Here is a 19151-nt window from a genome sequence, read left to right as displayed (position 1 = left end):
GAAACAAAAACCTGTAACTGTTTTGCATGATGGTAGGATTGCTGGTTTTCTTTTTCTGTCTCATAAACACGCTAAGATAACAGGGATATCTTGCTACTCCTACTTACACTTTGGTCACACTTCACAGACACGCACATGCATATATATATATACATACATCTAGGTTTTTCTCCTTTTTCTAAATAGCTCTTGTTCTTTTTTATTTCTTCTATTGTCCATGGGGAAGTGGAAAAGAATCTTTCCTCCGTAAGCCATGCGTGTCGTATGAGGCGACTAAAATGCCGGGAGCAATGGGCTAGTAACCCCTTCTCCTGTATACAATTACTAAAAAAGAGAAGAAGAAAAACTTTATAAAACTGGGTTGCTTAAATGTGCGTGGATGTAGTGCGGATGACAAGAAACAGATGATTGCTGATGTTATGAATGAAAAGAAGTTGGATGTCCTGGCCCTAAGCGAAACAAAGCTGAAGGGGGTAGGAGAGTTTCAGTGGGGGGAAATAAATGGGATTAAATCTGGAGTATCTGAGAGAGTTAGAGCAAAGGAAGGGGTAGCAGTAATGTTAAATGATCAGTTATGGAAGGAGAAAAGAGAATATGAATGTGTAAATTCAAGAATTATGTGGATTAAAGTAAAGGTTGGATGCGAGAAGTGGGTCATAATAAGCGTGTATGCACCTGGAGAAGAGAGGAATGCAGAGGAGAGAGAGAGATTTTGGGAGATGTTAAGTGAATGTATAGGAGCCTTTGAACCAAGTGAGAGAGTAATTGTGGTAGGGGACTTGAATGCTAAAGTAGGAGAAACTTTTAGAGAGGGTGTGGTAGGTAAGTTTGGGGTGCCAGGTGTAAATGATAATGGGAGCCCTTTGATTGAACTTTGTATAGAAAGGGGTTTAGTTATAGGTAATACATATTTTAAGAAAAAGAGGATAAATAAGTATACACGATATGATGTAGGGCGAAATGACAGTAGTTTGTTGGATTATGTATTGGTAGATAAAAGACTGTTGAGTAGACTTCAGGATGTACATGTTTATAGAGGGGCCACAGATATATCAGATCACTTTCTAGTTGTAGCTACACTGAGAGTAAAAGGTAGATGGGATACAAGGAGAATAGAAGCATCAGGGAAGAGAGAGGTGAAGGTTTATAAACTAAAAGAGGAGGCAGTTAGGGTAAGATATAAACAGCTATTGGAGGATAGATGGGCTAATGAGAGCATAGGCAATGGGGTCGAAGAGGTATGGGGTAGGTTTAAAAATGTAGTGTTAGAGTGTTCAGCAGAAGTTTGTGGTTACAGGAAAGTGGGTGCAGGAGGGAAGAGGAGCGATTGGTGGAATGATGATGTAAAGAGAGTAGTAAGGGAGAAAAAGTTAGCATATGAGAAGTTTTTACAAAGTAGAAGTGATGCAAGGAGGGAAGAGTATATGGAGAAAAAGAGAGAAGTTAAGAGAGTGGTGAAGCAATGTAAAAAGAGAGCAAATGAGAGAGTGGGTGAGATGTTATCAACAAATTTTGTTGAAAATAAGAAAAAGTTTTGGAGTGAGATTAACAAGTTAAGAAAGCCTAGAGAACAAATGGATTTGTCAGTTAAAAATAGGAGAGGAGAGTTATTAAATGGAGAGGTAGAGGTATTGGGAAGATGGAAGGAATATTTTGAGGAATTGTTAAATGTTGATGAAGATAGGGAAGCTGTGATTTCGTGTATAGGGCAAGGAGGAATAACATCTTGTAGGAGTGAGGAAGAGCCAGTTGTGAGTGTGGGGGAAGTTCGTGAGGCAGTAGGTAAAATGAAAGGGGGTAAGGCAGCCGGGATTGATGGGATAAAGATAGAAATGTAAAAGCAGGTGGGGATATAGTTTTGGAGTGGTTGGTGCAATTATTTAATAAATGTATGGAAGAGGGTAAGGTACCTAGGGATTGGCAGAGAGCATGCATAGTTCCTTTGTATAAAGGCAAAGGGGATAAAAGAGAGTGCAAAAATTATAGGGGGATAAGTCTGTTGAGTGTACCTGGTAAAGTGTATGGTAGAGTTATAATTGAAAGAATTAAGAGTAAGACGGAGAATAGGATAGCAGATGAACAAGGAGGCTTTAGGAAAGGTAGGGGGTGTGTGGACCAGGTGTTTACAGTGAAACATATAAGTGAACAGTATTTAGATAAGGCTAAAGAGGTCTTTGTGGCATTTATGGATTTGGAAAAGGCGTATGACAGGGTGGATAGGGGGGCAATGTGGCAGATGTTGCAAGTGTATGGTGTAGGAGGTAGGTTACTGAAAGCAGTGAAGAGTTTTTACGAGGATAGTGAGGCTCAAGTTAGAGTATGTAGGAAAGAGGGAAATTTTTTCCCAGTAAAAGTAGGCCTTAGACAAGGATGTGTGATGTCACCGTGGTTGTTTAATATATTTATAGATGGGGTTGTAAGAGAAGTAAATGCGAGGGTCTTGGCAAGAGGCGTGGAGTTAAAAGATAAAGAATCACACACAAAGTGGGAGTTGTCACAGCTGCTCTTTGCCGATGACACTGTGCTCTTGGGAGATTCTGAAGAGAAGTTGCAGAGATTGGTGGATGAATTTGGTAGGGTGTGCAAAAGAAGAAAATTAAAGGTGAATACAGGAAAGAGTAAGGTTATGAGGATAACAAAAAGATTAGGTGATGAAAGATTGAATATCAGATTGGAGGGAGAGAGTATGGAGGAGGTGAACGTATTCAGATATTTGGGAGTGGACGTGTCAGCGGATGGGTCTATGAAAGATGAGGTGAATCATAGAATTGATGAGGGAAAAAGAGTGAGTGGTGCACTTAGGAGTCTGTGGAGACAAAGAACTTTGTCCTTGGAGGCAAAGAGGGGAATGTATGAGAGTATAGTTTTACCAACGCTCTTATATGGGTGTGAAGCGTGGGTGATGAATGTTGCAGCGAGGAGAAGGCTGGAGGCAGTGGAGATGTCATGTCTGAGGGCAATGTGTGGTGTGAATATAATGCAGAGAATTCGTAGTTTGGAAGTTAGGAGGAGGTGCGGGATTACCAAAACTGTTGTCCAGAGGGCTGAGGAAGGGTTGTTGAGGTGGTTCGGACATGTAGAGAGAATGGAGCGAAACAGAATGACTTCAAGAGTGTATCAGTCTGTAGTGGAAGGAAGGCGGGGTAGGGGTCGGCCTAGGAAGGGTTGGAGGGAGGGGGTAAAGGAGGTTTTGTGTGCGAGGGGCTTGGACTTCCAGCAGGCATGCGTGAGCGTGTTTGATAGGAGTGAATGGAGACAAATGGTTTTTAATACTTGACGTGCTGTTGGAGTGTGAGCAAAGTAACATTTATGAAGGGATTCAGGGAAACCGGCAGGCCGGACTTGAGTCCTGGAGATGGGAAGTACAGTGCCTGCACTCTGAAGGAGGGGTGTTAATGTTGCAGTTTAAAAACTGTAGTGTAAAGCACCCTTCTGGCAAGACAGTGATGGAGTGAATGATGGTGAAAGTTTTTCTTTTTCGGGCCACCCTGCCTTGGTGGGAATCGGCCGGTGTGATAATAAAAAAAAAAATAATATTTAGAGTTTTCCCATTAAGCTAATTATATTTTCTCTCAACTATGGCTAAATTCAAATTCTAAAAAAAACATCAATATAAATGGCTCTCAGTATGTACATTAAATACACTGTATATACATGTGAAGATTTACATTTACAATATGCATATACTGTGTGTGTATGCATGTATATATATACATAACAGTAATAATAATAATAATAATAATAATAATAATAATAATAAGGGGGGCAATGTGGCAGATGTTGCAAGTGTATGGTGTAGGAGGTAGGTTACTGAAAGCAGTAAAGAGTTTTTACGAGGATAGTGAGGCTCAAGTTAGAGTATGTAGGAAAGAGGGAAATTTTTTCCCAGTAAAAGTAGGCCTTAGACAAGGATGTGTGATGTCACCGTGGTTGTTTAATATATTTATAGATGGGGTTGTAAGAGAAGTAAATGCGAGGGTCTTGGCAAGAGGCGTGGAGTTAAAAGATAAAGAATCACACACAAAGTGGGAGTTGTCACAGCTGCTCTTTGCTGATGACACTGTGCTTTTGGGAGATTCTGAAGAGAAGTTGCAGAGATTGGTGGATGAATTTGGTAGGGTGTGCAAAAGAAGAAAATTAAAGGTGAATACAGGAAAGAGTAAGGTTATGAGGATAACAAAAAGATTAGGTGATGAAAGATTGGATATCAGATTGGAGGGAGAGAGTATGGAGGAGGTGAACGTATTCAGATATTTGGGAGTGGACGTGTCAGCGGATGGGTCTATGAAAGATGAGGTGAATCATAGAATTGATGAGGGAAAAAGAGTGAGTGGTGCACTTAGGAGTCTGTGGAGACAAAGAACTTTGTCCTTGGAGGCAAAGAGGGGAATGTATGAGAGTATAGTTTTACCAACGCTCTTATATGGGTGTGAAGCGTGGGTGATGAATGTTGCAGCGAGGAGAAGGCTGGAGGCAGTGGAGATGTCATGTCTGAGGGCAATGTGTGGTGTGAATATAATGCAGAGAATTCGTAGTTTGGAAGTTAGGAGGTGCGGGATTACCAAAACTGTTGTCCAGAGGGCTGAGGAAGGGTTGTTGAGGTGGTTCGGACATGTAGAGAGAATGGAGCGAAACAGAATGACTTCAAGAGTGTATCAGTCTGTAGTGGAAGGAAGGCGGGGTAGGGGTTGGCCTAGGAAAGGTTGGAGGGAGGGGGTAAAGGAGGTTTTGTGTGCGAGGGGCTTGGACTTCCAGCAGGCATGCGTGAGCGTGTTTGATAGGAGTGAATGGAGACAAATGGTTTTTAATACTTGACGTGCTGTTGGAGTGTGAGCAAAGTAACATTTATGAAGGGATTCAGGGAAACCGGCAGGCCAGACTTGAGTCCTGGAGATGGGAAGTACAGTGCCTGCACTCTGAAGGAGGGGTGTTAATGTTGCAGTTTAAAAACTGTAGTGTAAAGCACCCTTCTGGCAAGACAGTGATGGAGTGAATGATGGTGAAAGTTTTTCTTTTTCGGGCCACCCTGCCTTGGTGGGAATCGGCAAGTGTGATAATAAAAAAAAAATAAAAATAATAATAATAATAATAATAATAATAATAATAATAATAGTATATTTATTTACCACAAGTACACGTACAAGGTATACAGACCATAGATGGCATCAATGACATACAGTGGACCCCCGACTTACGATATTAATTCGTTCCAGAAGGCTGTTCGGGTGCCGTTACCGAACGAATTTGCTCCCATAAGGAATATTGTAAATTAGATGGGTGTGAAGCATGGGTGATGAATGTTGCAGCGAGGAGAAGGCTGGAGGCAGTGGAGATGTCATGTCTGAGGGCAATGTGTGGTGTGAATATAATGCAGAGAATTCGTAGTTTGGAAGTTAGGAGGTGGTGCGAGATTACCAAAACTGTTGTCCAGACGGCTGAGGAAGGGTTGTTGAGGTGGTTCAGATATGTAGAGAGAATGGAGCGAAACAGAATGACTTCAAGAGTGTATCAGTCTGTAGTGGAAGGAAGGCGGGGTAGGGGTCGGCCTAGGAAAGGTTGGAGGGAGGGGGTATAGGAGGTTTTGTGTGCGAGGGGCTTGGACTTCCAGCAGGCATGCGTGAGCGTGTTTGATAGGAGTGAATGGAGACAAATGGTTTTTAATACTTGACGTGCTGTTGGAGTGTGAGCAAAGTAACATTTATGAAGGGATTCAGGGAAACCGGCAGGCCGGACTTGAGTCCTGGAGATGGGAAGTACAGTGGTCCCCCGCTTTTCGTAGTTCCCGGCAATCGTAAATTTCGCCAATCATAGGGGTATTTTCGTATAAACATGGGCTCGCTTTTCATAGGTTGACTCGCGAGTCGTAGTTCGTCTGGGACGCGTACCCATGGCGTGAGCCGTGGCGGCAGCCAGTCTAGCATTGTTTACCAGTGAGCGAAGGTCCCCTCACGTGCTCCAGTGAAATATTTCATAATATTCCATTTATTTTAGTGCTTGCAAGTACTAAATAAGCTACCATGGCTCCAAAGAAAGCTCCTAATGCCAAGCCTGTGGTAAAGAAGGTGAGAAATATGATTGAATTTAAGAAAACCATCATTGAACAATATGAAAGTGGTACAAGTGTGGCCGAACTGTCCAGGATGTATAAGAAACTCTAGACAACCTTATGTTCCATAGTGGCCAAGAAAAAGGAAATCAAGGACGCTGTTGTTGCAAAGGGAGTAACTATGCTGACAAAAATGAGATCACCAGTACTCGAAGAGGTTGAGAAGTTATTATTGGTGTGGATAAATGAGAAACAATTAGCAGGAGATACTCTTATGACTTCGATTATTTGTGAAAAGGCTAGGCAGTTGTATGACGATTTGGTAAAGAAATTGCCTGAAAATAGTGGTGATGTGAGTGAATTTAAGGCCAGCAAAGGCTGGTTTGAGAGATTTAAGAGCTGTACTGGCATACACAGTGTGGTAAGGCATGGTGAGGCTGCCAGTTCAGACCACAAGGCGGCTGAAAAATATGTGCATGAATTCCAGGAGTACATAGAGGCTGAAGGACTGAAACCTGAACAAGTGTTCAATTGTGATGAAACAGGCCTCTTTTGGAAGAAAATGCCAAAGAGGACCTTCATTACACAAGAGGAAAAGGCAATGCCAGGACACAAGCCTATGAAAGACAGGCTGACGCTAATGTTCTGTGCTAATGCTAGTGGGGATTTCAAAGTGAAGCCATTACTAGTGTACCATTCTGAAAATCCCAGTGTGTTCAGGAAAAACAATGTTATGAAGAGTAAATTGTGTGTGTTTTGGAAATGTAATAGTAAGGCATGGGTCACGAGGGAAATTTTCGTTGAGTGGTTCAATGAAGTGTTTGGTCCTAGTGTGAAGGAGTATCTCCTGGAAAAGAAATTGGATCTCAAGTGCCTGTTAGTAAAGGACAATGCACCTGCTCATCCACCAAACTTGGATGACCTAATTTTTGAGGAGTTTGGGTTCATCACAGTAAAGCTCTTGCCCCCAAATACCACTCCTCTCCTCCAGCCCATGGACCAGCAGGTCATTGCAAACTTTAAAACATTCTACACAAAAGCAATGTTTCACAGGTGCTTGACTGTGACCACAGACACTCACTTGACCCTAAGGGAATTTTGGAGAGAACACTTCAGCATCCTCCATTGCATAACCCTTATAGGTATGGCTTGGGAGGGAGTGACTACCAGGACTTTGAACTCTGCCTGGAGAAAATTGTGGCCAGATTGTGTCGACAAGAGGGATTTTGAAGGGTTTGAGACTGATCCTAATGAGCCTATGTCTGTTGTAAAATCAATTGTGGCACTGAGGAGTTCCATGGGGTTGGATGTGAGTTTGGAGGATGTGGAAGAATTGGTGGAAGACCACAACAAAGAGCTCACCACTGAGGAGCTGCAAGAGCTTCAGCAGGAAGAGCAACACATCGCAGCTCAGAATCTTGCTGCAGAGGAGGAGGAAGAGAGATGGAAGAAGGTGCCTTCTTCAGAAATTAAAGAGATTTTTACTATGTGGGGTAAGATGGAAAGCTTTATGGAGAAACATCACCATAACAAGGTTGTTGCAAGCCATATTGGCAACATGTACAGTGACAAAGTCTTGGGTCATTTTAGGGAAGTGTTAAAGAGACGCCAGAAACAGAGCTCTCTCCACAGTTATTTTGCGAGACAGGACTCCATTGACTCTCAAGGTGGTCCTAGTGGCATTAAGAAACAGAGATGACAAGCAACCCCAGAAAAGCAATTGGTACCTGAGGTGTTGCTAGAAGGGGATTCCCCTTCCAAACTATAAACAATCCACTCTCTCTCCTCCTCCAGTCTCCCATACACTAAGAAGAATCTCCAATAAAGGTAAGTGTTATGCTGTTAATGTTTCATTCATTTCCCATTGTATTGTTTATGTACTACATGTATATTTCATGTAAAAAAAATTTTTGTTTTAATACTTCTGGGCGTCAGGAACGGATTAATTGTATTTACATTATTTCTCAAGGGGAAAATTGATTCGTAAATCGTAAATTTCGTTGATAGTAATGGCTCCAGGAACGGATTAATTACGAAAAACGAGGGACCACTGTACAGTGCCTGCACTCTGAAAGAGGGGTGTTAATGATGCAGTTTAAAAACTGTAGTGTAAAGCACCCTTCTGGCAAGACAGTGATGGAGTGAATGATGGTGAAAGCTTTTCTTTTTTTGGGCCACCCTGCCTTGGTGGGAATCGGCCAGTGTGTTAATAATAAAAAAATAGATTAGTCCGTTTCAGACCCCAAAAAATACACTTACAAAAGCACTTACAAAAATACACTTACATAACTGTTCAAGTTGGGAGCTGATCGTAAGTCGGGGGTCCACTGTACTACTATACAGAAAGCCACTTGTTATGCAGAGCATTTTGGGCAAATTAGGTCAGTTTTGACCCAAGATATGACCCACACCAGTCGACTAACACCCAGGTACCCATTTTACATATACTATGTGCATATATCATCTGTATCTCCTGAGGTATAAATATAAACACTTAAGCAGTAAAATGTGATCCTTTATTGACAACGTTTCGCCCACGTAGTGGGCTTTATCGAGTCACAAACAGATCTACCTGGGTAAAAGGTACACGAGTACTTATAGGATTTAGTCAGGTGGAGAATGTTGCATGTGACAATCTTCTGAGTAGGGTGATAGACTCTAGAACCTTGGGTAGCTTTAAAAAGAGATTGGATAAGTATATGAGTAGACCTTTTGCAGTGTTCCTCCATTCTTATGTTCTTATGTGGGATAACAATTAAGAAGTTTCTTGGCAAGGGGTTCAGCTATGTTACAGAAGCCATTGTTCTGGTTGAAGTTGTTGGATATACAGTGATGATTCCAGGATTCTTCGGCATTGAGTGTTGTCTTCTCTGGCGATGAGTCCTGCATTTCTGTAGTTAATTAAATGGTTGTGTGAATTTTGGTGTTGAACACAGGCATTCCTTGGATCGCCAGATCTGCCTGCATACTGGTGTTCTGAAATACGTGTTTGGAGGTCTCTGCTTAAGTGTTTATATTTACACTGTCAGTATTTTATACCATTTATTTCCAACTCTCGAGGTCAAGAGATACAGACTACCTTCGTTTCTTGCTTAGTAAGTAAGTTTATTCAGGTACAGTACAGTGGACCCCCGCATACCGTTGGCATCACATAACGTTAAATCCGCATACCGCTACATTTTATCGCCTAGATTTTGCCTTGCATACCGCTAAAAAACCCGCTCAACGCTGTTCGTCCGAGACGCGTCTAATGTGCGCCCTTAGCCAGCCTCACATGTTCCGCCGGTGGCATTGTTTACCAGCCAGCCTCCGCGGTAACATCCAAGCATACAATCGGAACATTTCGTATTATTACAGTGTTTCTGGTGATTTTATCTGCAAAATAAGTGACCATGGGCCCCAAGAAAGCTTCTAGTGCCAACCCTACAGCAATAAGGGTGAGAATTACTATAGAGATGAAGAAAGAGATCATTGATAAGTATGAAAGTGGAGTGCGTGTCTCCGAGCTGGCCAGGTTGTATAGTAAACCCCAATCAACCATCGCTACTATTGTGGGCAACAAAAAGGCAATCAAGGAAGCTGTTCTTGCCAAAGGTTTAACTGTGTTTTCGAAACAGAGATCGCAAGTGATGGAAGATGTTGAGAGACTCTTATTGGTGTGGATAAATGAAAACAGATAGCAGGAGATAGCATCTCTCAAGTGATCATAAGTGAAAAGGCTAGGAAGTTGCATGAGGATTTAATTAAAAAAATGCCTGCAACTAGTGATGATGTGAGTGAATTTAAGGCCAGCAAAGGTTGGTTTGAGAGATTTAAGAGGCGTAGTGGCATACATAGTGTGATAAGGCATGGTGAGGCTGCCAGTTCGGACCACAAAGCAGCTGAAAAATATGTGCAGGAATTCAAGGAGTACATAGAAACTGAAGGACTGAAACCTGAACAAGTGTTTAATTGTGATGAAACAGGCCTGTTTTGGAAGAAAATGCCAAGCAGGACCTACATTACTCAGGAGGAAAAGGCTCTCCCAGGACGTAAGCCTATGAAAGACAGGCTTACTCTGTTGATGTGTTCCAATGCTGCTACTGGTGATTGCAAGGTGAAGCCTTTATTAGTGTATCACTCTGAAACTCCCAGACCGTTCAGGCAAAAGAATGTCCTCAAGGAAAATTTGTGTGTGCTGTGGAGGGCAAACAGTAAGGCATGGGTCACTAGAGACTTTTTCTATGACTGGTTACACCATGCATTTGCCCCCAATGTGAAAGATTACCTAACTGAAAAGAAATTAGAGCTTAAGTGCCTCCTGGTGTTAGACAATGCCCCTGGTCATCCTACAGACGTGGCAGAGCGACTTTATGGGGACATGAAATTCATTAAGGTGAAGTTTTTGCCTCCTAATACCACTCCTCTCCTGCAGCCCATGGACCAGCAGGTTATTGCAAACTTCAAAAAACTGTACACAAAAGCTCTGTTTGAAAGGTGCTTTGTAGTGACCTCAGAAACTCAACTGACTCTAAGAGACTTTTGGAGAGATCACTTTAATATCCTCAATTGTGTAAACCTTATAGGTAAGGCTTGGGAGGGAGTGACTAAGAGGACCTTGAACTCTGCTTGGAAGAAACTGTGGCCAGAATGTGTAGACCAAAGGGATTTTGAAGGGTTTGAGGCTAACCCTGAGAATCCTATGCCAGTTGAGGAATCCATTATGGCATTGGGAAAGTCCTTGGGGTTGGAGGTTAGTGGGGATGATGTGGAAGAGTTGGTGGAGGAGGACAATGAAGAACTAACCATTGATGAGCTGATAGATCAACTTCAACAGCAAGAGGCCAGACCTGAGGAAACTGCTTCGAAGGAGGGAAGAGAGAAATTGAAGAAATTGCCACTTCAAAGATTAAGGAAATCTGTGCAAAGTGGCTTGAAGTGCAAACCTTCATGGATGAAAATCACCCTCACACAGCTATTGCAAGCCGTGCTGGTGACTATTACACTGACAATGTTGTGAAACACTTTAGGGAAGTCATAAAGGAACGAGAGGTACAGGCCACTATGGACAGATATGTTGTGCGACAGAACTCCAGTGACTCTGAAGCTGGTCCTAGTGGCATTAAAAGAAGAAGGGAAGTAACCCCAGAAAAGGACTTGACACCTCAAGTCTTAATGGAAGGGGATTCCCCTTCTAAACACTAACACTCTCTCCTCCTCCCATCCCATCAATCATCACCAGATCTTCAATAAAAGTAAGTGTCATGTAATTGTGCATGCCTTTTTCAGTTTGTGTGTATTAAAATTAATATTTCATGTGGTAAAAATGTTTTTTTTTTTTTCATACTTCGGGGTGTCTTGCACGGATTAATTTGATTTCCATTATTTCTTATGGGGAAAATTCATTCGCATAACGATAATTTCGCATAACAATGAGCTCTCTTGCACGGATTAATATCGCTATGCGGGGGTCCACTGTATACGTAAACAAATACAGTTACATAAATTATCATACATAGCAGCATATGTGTAGATTACCTAGGATAACCGAAAAAAAAAGTCAGACAAAGTGACTTGTTTCCATTGGGGTGCTTGCCTTTTAGCTTGTGGGTTGTCCTCTCTATTAATCAAAATTCACTACACTTTGCTGCACGAACATAAAAGCAACAAGACACTATAATTCTTTAACTGAGAGTATTACTGCACTACATTTTACATTTTAATTTATATTATTAACCCAATTCTAAATTTTACTGAATACTGTACTAACATTAAAAGAATTAAACATGATTTTACTATCAGTAGAATAAATTTATACAATGGTTCTGAGGGCACACAGAGACTTAACTTAGGATAGCCCAATAAAGTTCTGTGACTTATATACACTGTGGGTAACAGTGGAATTGCTGTAAGAAAGTTTATTCAGGTATAGGTACATATAAATACAGTTACATAAAATATTATACATAGCAGAATATATGCAGATTACCTAGGGTAACCCAAAAAAGTCAAATTAACTTATTTCCATTGGGGTCCTTGTTTCTTCAGAAGATAATAAACAGAAGACTTAATTTTTATTGCTAATCCAGAGGGTACTTAATAACCCAGGATAACCCAAGGAGTGGGGCTTATACCTGGAGTAACCTGGAGAGGGTTTCAGCAGTCAATGCCCCCGCAGCCCGGTCTGTGACCAGGCCTCATGGTGGATCAGGACCTGATCAACCAGGCTGTTACTGTTGGCCACACTCAACCCAACATACAAACCACAGCCCAGCTGGTCAGGTACTGACTTTAGGTGCTTGCCCAGTGCCTTCTTAAAGACAGCCAGGAGTCTATTAGTAATCCCCCTTATGTATGCTAGGAGGCAGTTGAACAGTCTTGGGCCCCTCACACTTACTGTGCTGTCTCTTATCGTGCTAGTGGCACCCCTGCTTTTTATTGGGGGGGATGTTGCACTGTCTGCCGAGTCTTTTGCTTTCATAGGAAGTGATTTTCATGTGCAAGTTTCGTACTAGTCCTTCTAGGCTTTTCCAAGTGTATATAATCATGTATTTCTCCTGCCTGCATTCTAGGAAGTACAGGTCAAGCATTCCCAGTAGCTGAGGTGTTTTATCTTCGTTATGCGTGCCATGAAGGTTCTTTGTACACTTTCTAGGTCAGCAATTTCACCTGCCTTGAAAGGTGCTGTTAGTGTGCAGCAATATTCCAGCTTAGACAGAACAAGCGACCTGAAGAGTGTCATCATGGGCTTGGCATCCCTAGTTTTGAAGGTTCTCATTATCCATCCTGTCATTTTTCTAGCAGATGTGATTGATACAATGTTGTGGTCTTTGAAGGCAAGATCTTCTGACAATCACCCCCAGGTCTTTGACATTAATTTTTCGTTCTATTGTGTGGTTGGAATTTATTTTATACTCCGACATAGTTTTAATTTCCTCACGTTTCTAATTGTGGTCCATCTTAGGTGCTCCTCAAGATACAACTAATAACTAACTCCTAGGTAGCTACCTATTTACTCTAGGTAACAATAACAGGTTTTAGGACTTGCTAATACATCCCTCCTCACAAGGGGTTCAACCTCAAGGCCTTGTGATACTTATTGTAGCCTGTCAGACCTCTGTTTCAGGCAGTAAGTACAAAAATCCCCCCATATCCCCTCACAGACTAAAAGGACAAATGACTAGGGATTAACAATAAAAAAAATTACTGAATTTATGACTGAAAATATAAAATAAATTTATAAATGATTCTGACCAGGAAATGTAACTGAAATGGAATCTAATAAGAGAATAAATCTACAGTGAACTTTGTATAAAATTATTTTACCGGTAGACAAAATGTATTAAGAATTTCTGTAATTATGATAATTATGGGGAGTGCTAAACCCATAAGGTCATACAACTGGGCATACAACTAAGCACTAGTAAGTTTATTTAGGTAAAGGTACACAAAAATACAGTTACACAAATTATCATACATAGTAATATATGCATAAATTGCCCAGGATAACCCAGAAAAGTCAGATAAAGTGACTTATTTCCACTAAGGTTTAACCCACAAGGGGCATATGCATACACAAATACAGTGGGCAGTGTGATGCAATAAGATTTGATCCAGGGAAGGTGAGGGATATATATAATTATAATAATAGGGAGCGCTAAACCCGTAGGATTATACAGCGCATGTAGGGGAGGTGGAAAGTATTCAGGCTCAATTCAGGGAACTGGAGCACAGATCCAAATCCTTAGATCAAGAGCCCCTCACCAGCGTCAAGAAACCTCCCTTGAGGAAAGGTGGGGGGGAATAGCTCCAGTTCCTTGAATTAAGAGCCCTGCAGCAGGCACCAAAGCAGCTTACCTGTAATATTAGGCTTGATCCAGTCAGCTCTGTCGGAGCAACATTCATAAAAGGTGCAGCGAATTTTATCAAAGCCAGCATAAAACACTGCTCCCGCCAGTCCCACTGCTGTCACTCCCACTGACACAGAGCCATCACACCTGAAGGCTGTCAGCACCACTAGGTAACACAAAATAAAGGAACGTAAATCCATATTACAGCTGTTTCTGTTTCGTCTCGGGGGTTTATAGGGCCACTGTAGCTTCTTGTTGGGGTTGTAAAGGCCACTGACAGCTCACCTAGTATGGAACTTAAGTCAAATCAAATTTATTCAGGTCTAAAGAGACTACACTGCGGGGTTTACATGTTATAGGATATTGTGTGGTTTACATATTATAAAATACTAATTACAGAGGGCCACTATCACACCTAGCATGGCTAGGCATTTCGGAGAGGATATATTGTCCAAAGCTGGGCCATGAAAGATACTCCCTTTAATAATAATAATAATAATAATAATAATAATAATAATAATAATAATAATAATAATAATGATAATAATAATAATAATAATAATAATAATAATAATAATAATAATAATAATAATAATAATAATAATAATAATAATAATAATAATAATAATAATAATAATAATAATAATAATAATAATAATAATAATAATAATAATAATAATAATATCTTTATTTCTACAAGAAACAGTAAATAAAATATCACAAACAGATTGGGTGGATCCCCTGGCCAAGCCCCAGCAGAGCGGGATGACCACACCCTCACTGCTTAGTTGTATTGATCCCTCCTTCCGGGAGATGGAAAAATATGTTGGACAAATCTAGGCAGGAATTATAAAGGAAATAAAATGTCTTCGGAAAGAGTAACTAGAACAGTGTCTCCAAGTAAATCAGGTGAACCCTCTTTCCTAAGCCCAGGCAGTTAGACGCCCACACACACACGAGCTGATGTTCCATACAGCATCCCACAAGAAATTTTCACGAAAGCTAGAGAATTAGAGCAGAATTACAGGGAAAGTACTACAGTAGATCAAGGAATTCTTGATGATAAAAAGCAACGACTTACTGTGAAGGAGGAGGTGTCGGAATCTATGTGTGTAACGAGTGGGGTTGCACAAGGATCAGTACTTGCTCCACTACTGTTTCTTGTGTGTAAACGACGCAACAGAGATGATTGAGTCAGAGGTGTTCTTGTTTGCAGACGAAGTGAAACTAATGAGAAAAGAAAAAGGAGTTAGATCAGGAGAGACTACAAACGGATTGGGACAAGCTGTATGATGGTCTGACAAGTGGCTATTGGAATTTAGCTCCAATAAATACAAAGTTATGAAAATCGAAGAAAGGCAAAGCTGTCCACTGTATCATATACTTGTAGAAATAAAAAGCTTATTATTGATTATTATAGATTGACCCTACACCTGAATCTCAGCACAATCAGAAACACTCCATTGAAAACAAATCTGATGTTTACCTGGAGTTTACCTGGAGAGAGTTCCGGGGGTCAACGCCCCCGCGGCCCGGTCTGTGACCAGGCCTCCTGGTGGATCAGAGCCTGATCAACCAGGCTGTTACTGCTGGCTGCACGCAATCTAATGTACGAGCCACAGCCCGACTGGTCAGGTATGACCAATTGCCTAGCAGACTATGTATAGTTAGTTCAGTATCTTTATTATGCACCCCACATCCATCCTGTGGGTGGTAGTCAAAAGATTACAGAGGTACATAATGGGTCCAGGGACTGGACTCCAAAGTTATGATAGCTGAGCAAGTTTAGAGGTAATGAACTCACAATTTCAAAGGTAATGAACTCACAATTTACAAAGGTAATGTGTATAGTGAGGGCGAAATGTCTCAGGAAGAGAATGGGGGAATTTATCACTGATACTAAGGGATAAGCTTTTTATGACACCTGTAATTCAGTATTTTTTCGCTACCGTTCACAGCATGAGCAGGGGGATGCACAATACACTAGCTGTTCAGGCGACACAGCTGAACTAAATCGCCTGAGTAGCTAGTTTTTTGATAAATTAGACACCTGTGCAGCACTTGGGTATCTTTACTGAGGAAACGTACCATACAGTGGCTTCATCAGTCCATATAAAGAAAAATAATGATGATCAGAGGGAGTTTGTGGTAATCAGTCCCTCAGCCTGGAGTCGATGTAATCAGTGTATCTATCTTGCAAAAAATGATATACTGATTACATCGACTCCAGACTGAGGGACTGATTACCTTAAACTCTTTCTGACCTTCATCGTTCTTCTTTGTATGGACTGATGAAGCCACTGTGTGGCGAAACGATTTCTCAGTAAAGATACCCAAGTGTTGCACATATGTCTAATTTATCAACTTGTCGGTTCTCTGAACCATTTGTCAGCAAGTTTATTTTTTTGTACACTCGCAGCTCATGCTGTGAGCGGTTGCTCAAAAATGAAGATTACAGAGATCACAATGAGCCTGTGTCGGACCTGCACCAGGCGTAGTTACATTGTGAACATTTAAGTATCTTATTATCCTAAAACATTAATCATCATTGGGTCGCAGTCTCTTAGAAAACAATTAATTCATCTAGGCGATGCAAAATATTGTTACAGTGTCAGATATCTTATCATTAACAATGAAACGTTTTGCCATACCCTGTAGGACTTGCATGGTGTCTCTGAAAGGTCGGATATTTGTACACTCTGTGATATATTGTTCGAGTCTGTGGCCTTGTCTCTGTCCACATAATTTGTATTTCATGTCATTTGCGTCTCTATACAAACGGTACTGCAAGTGATCCTTAGTCTAGCAGTAACATCTTGGAATCTAATGACTTTCTTGCTTTCTCCATAAATGTACTGTAGTGATACTGGTCCTGTGGGGAGCAGCAGCAGGATAATACTGCACCACCTCTAGGGGCCCTTAACAACAACAACAGTTTGGTGTGTGTCATGGGCACCAACACATGGTGTGTGATTCTCTCCTACTTTATCCATTTATCAGCGATGCAGATTACATGGTGAGTTTAAATATGTGGCCTGTAGTTATAACTTTTCTCTTGACATATGCAAGACATCACCATCCCTGTAGAAGCTATTATTAGATGTACTAGTCATTATATTTTGTTGTTGCAGAAGTACTATGAAGATTCTATGTTCAATAAAGCCTAGAGATAAGGCCTGTGCTTCTATCACAACATGTACTTAACCATACATTTCATTGTGAGTGATAGTTGTTATGAAAGTTCCTATTTGTACTGTTCTACTTTCCTCAAACTCGTTTGCTAATTATTTTCTGACAATATTTGTTAAAACTATTGCAGAGTCAGTCGTCCACATTCGATATTCCACTAAGGCCGGTACTCGGTTTCATCTTCGACTAATTCTCAGGGATACACTAACAGTAATAATTATATTGATCCTTATTTAATTTCCCATGAATAAAATTCTCCACAAAATATTTTAAGATAGACATTCAGTATTTAAAAATGATGATTTAGGCAAGAATATTTGAAAAATATATTGATTTTATTTGCAAAATGGCTGCGACGTGACATGCAATTCTCACAGCAGTCATGGCAACACATAGGCGGAGTAGCTGACAACACCGATGGGTCTGATTTCTCCATTCTTTTTTCTTCCCTTAAGGCACAAAGTAATGCACGAAAAAGGACATAATGGTCTCCGAGATAACGCCAGCTAGCCAGGTATACATTTGGAATTCTGGAGAGCTCAGAGAGGAGGCTTTCTGATATACCAAGTGTTGGACTGAGTATTTGTTTCATGTATTATGTCTTAAACCCCAGAAACCATCTGCTGAACTCCTTGGAATGACCTAGCACACTTAAACCACATCAGAAGCTTCAAGAGTTAAAAGCTCACTTTCAGTATCACTATCAAGGGGATTCACTATCAGTGTTTAAAGCTCTGTGCTGAAGCAGGTATCCTTTGAGAGCAATCATATTTTCAATAGTAATTAACCTTATTTCTCCAGTAGTATTTCTCTCTTCTTTCGTGCTGCTTTTAACTTTAAATTTAGAGGTTTTAAAGTGTTCTTTCGTTTACATTTCGGGATAAGCAACAAATGTTTTTTTCATGCAGAAGTTTAATATTTTACAGCAGTTTGAGGGCACATATATATTATAGATTAAGACACTTGTGCAACAATTGGGTATATTTATTGATGAAACGTTTCACCTGCACAGTAAGCTTCTTCAGTCAAATGCAGAAGGAATAGGTGTAGTAGTAAAATAAAGATGATGTAATCAGTTCATCAACCTTGGAGGAAAAGTATTCTAGATGGTCAGTCCCTCAGCCTGGGACTGAGGGATGACCACATATATGTGTTGAAAATGATATACCATTTTTAACACATATATGTTATACGCAGACATATGTAGCAAATATAGTAGACTCGACTTAGGATACTCCAATAGTCAATGTGATTTATATCCACTGGGATCTTGATCATAACAATATACAATAGTCTTGAGCATAACTATAAGGTTATACGTTATAGAAACCAACCTTATAGAAGCCTCATTAATCTATAGACAATTCCTCGAATGGGTTAATCTTGTCATGTAAATTCAGTCATGGTGTAATTATGTTATTTCAAGCATTTTGTTATATGGTATTTTTACGTTAACTCAAAATAAATGACAATCATTGTTAATCCATTCTTAGCAGTCCATAGCCACTAATTGACTCATACACTCACACCTATTAATTAACAACTACCAATGCAACACCACCAGTCAAGACCAGTTATTAACACGTTCTGACAAACACTCATAAATCCTGGTCGACGAAGCAAACTGCAATCCACTATTACTAATCCACACATCAGCATTATCCATGCTAATTTGAAGACCAAGTGCTAGACTTCACCCACATAAATTCGAGTAAGTGATTGGAATCTCACTTCCCCTCCTAATCCCAGTCTCTGTGGAAGAAGTGCCTAGCGATCGTTGGACGGATGCGAACATGAGTGATATGGATCCTGGAGAGGATAAGGCCGCAGTTTTTGGCCACAGGAGAGACACAGCCCCAACACACCACCTCCATCACCATCTCCAACATCCTACACACATTCTCCAAAACTGACATCACCGGCGTCAGCACCCACACATTCTGAAATAAAGGTAAAAAGGAGTTTTATGTGATACGACGTTTGTTGTACTTAAGGGTTGTGACAGCTTGAGGAGCTGTATTGACCCGACGTTTGTTGTACTTAAGGGTTGTGACAGCTCGAGGAGCTGTATTGACCCGACGTTTGTT

The 19151-nt window shown here is 40.8% G+C and overlaps 2 protein-coding genes across 2 annotated transcripts in view; both read right to left on the bottom strand.

Moving 5' to 3' along the window:
* LOC128699625 (torsin-1A) overlaps positions 1-14156 on the bottom strand; it is a 36838-nt gene extending 22682 nt beyond the window's left edge. Inside the window, exon 1 of the mRNA XM_053792356.2 lies at positions 13883-14156. Coding sequence (XP_053648331.2) covers positions 13883-14075 — 193 coding nt within the window. The 5' untranslated portion in view covers positions 14076-14156. The remainder of the gene's footprint in view (positions 1-13882) is intronic.
* A 3837-nt stretch (positions 14157-17993) lies between these two features.
* Positions 17994-19151, bottom strand: part of LOC128699566 (uncharacterized) — a 10757-nt gene continuing 9599 nt past the window's right edge. The window contains exon 5 of the mRNA XM_053792296.2: positions 17994-19004. Within this exon, the coding sequence (XP_053648271.1) occupies positions 18804-19004 (201 nt within the window). The 3' untranslated portion in view covers positions 17994-18803. The remainder of the gene's footprint in view (positions 19005-19151) is intronic.

Source organism: Cherax quadricarinatus, chromosome 67, assembly GCF_038502225.1.
Source record: "Cherax quadricarinatus isolate ZL_2023a chromosome 67, ASM3850222v1, whole genome shotgun sequence".
NCBI lineage: Eukaryota > Metazoa > Arthropoda > Malacostraca > Decapoda > Parastacidae > Cherax > Cherax quadricarinatus.
The sequence above is the reverse complement of the archived record's forward strand: the minus strand, read 5'-3'. Positions and strand labels throughout refer to the sequence as shown.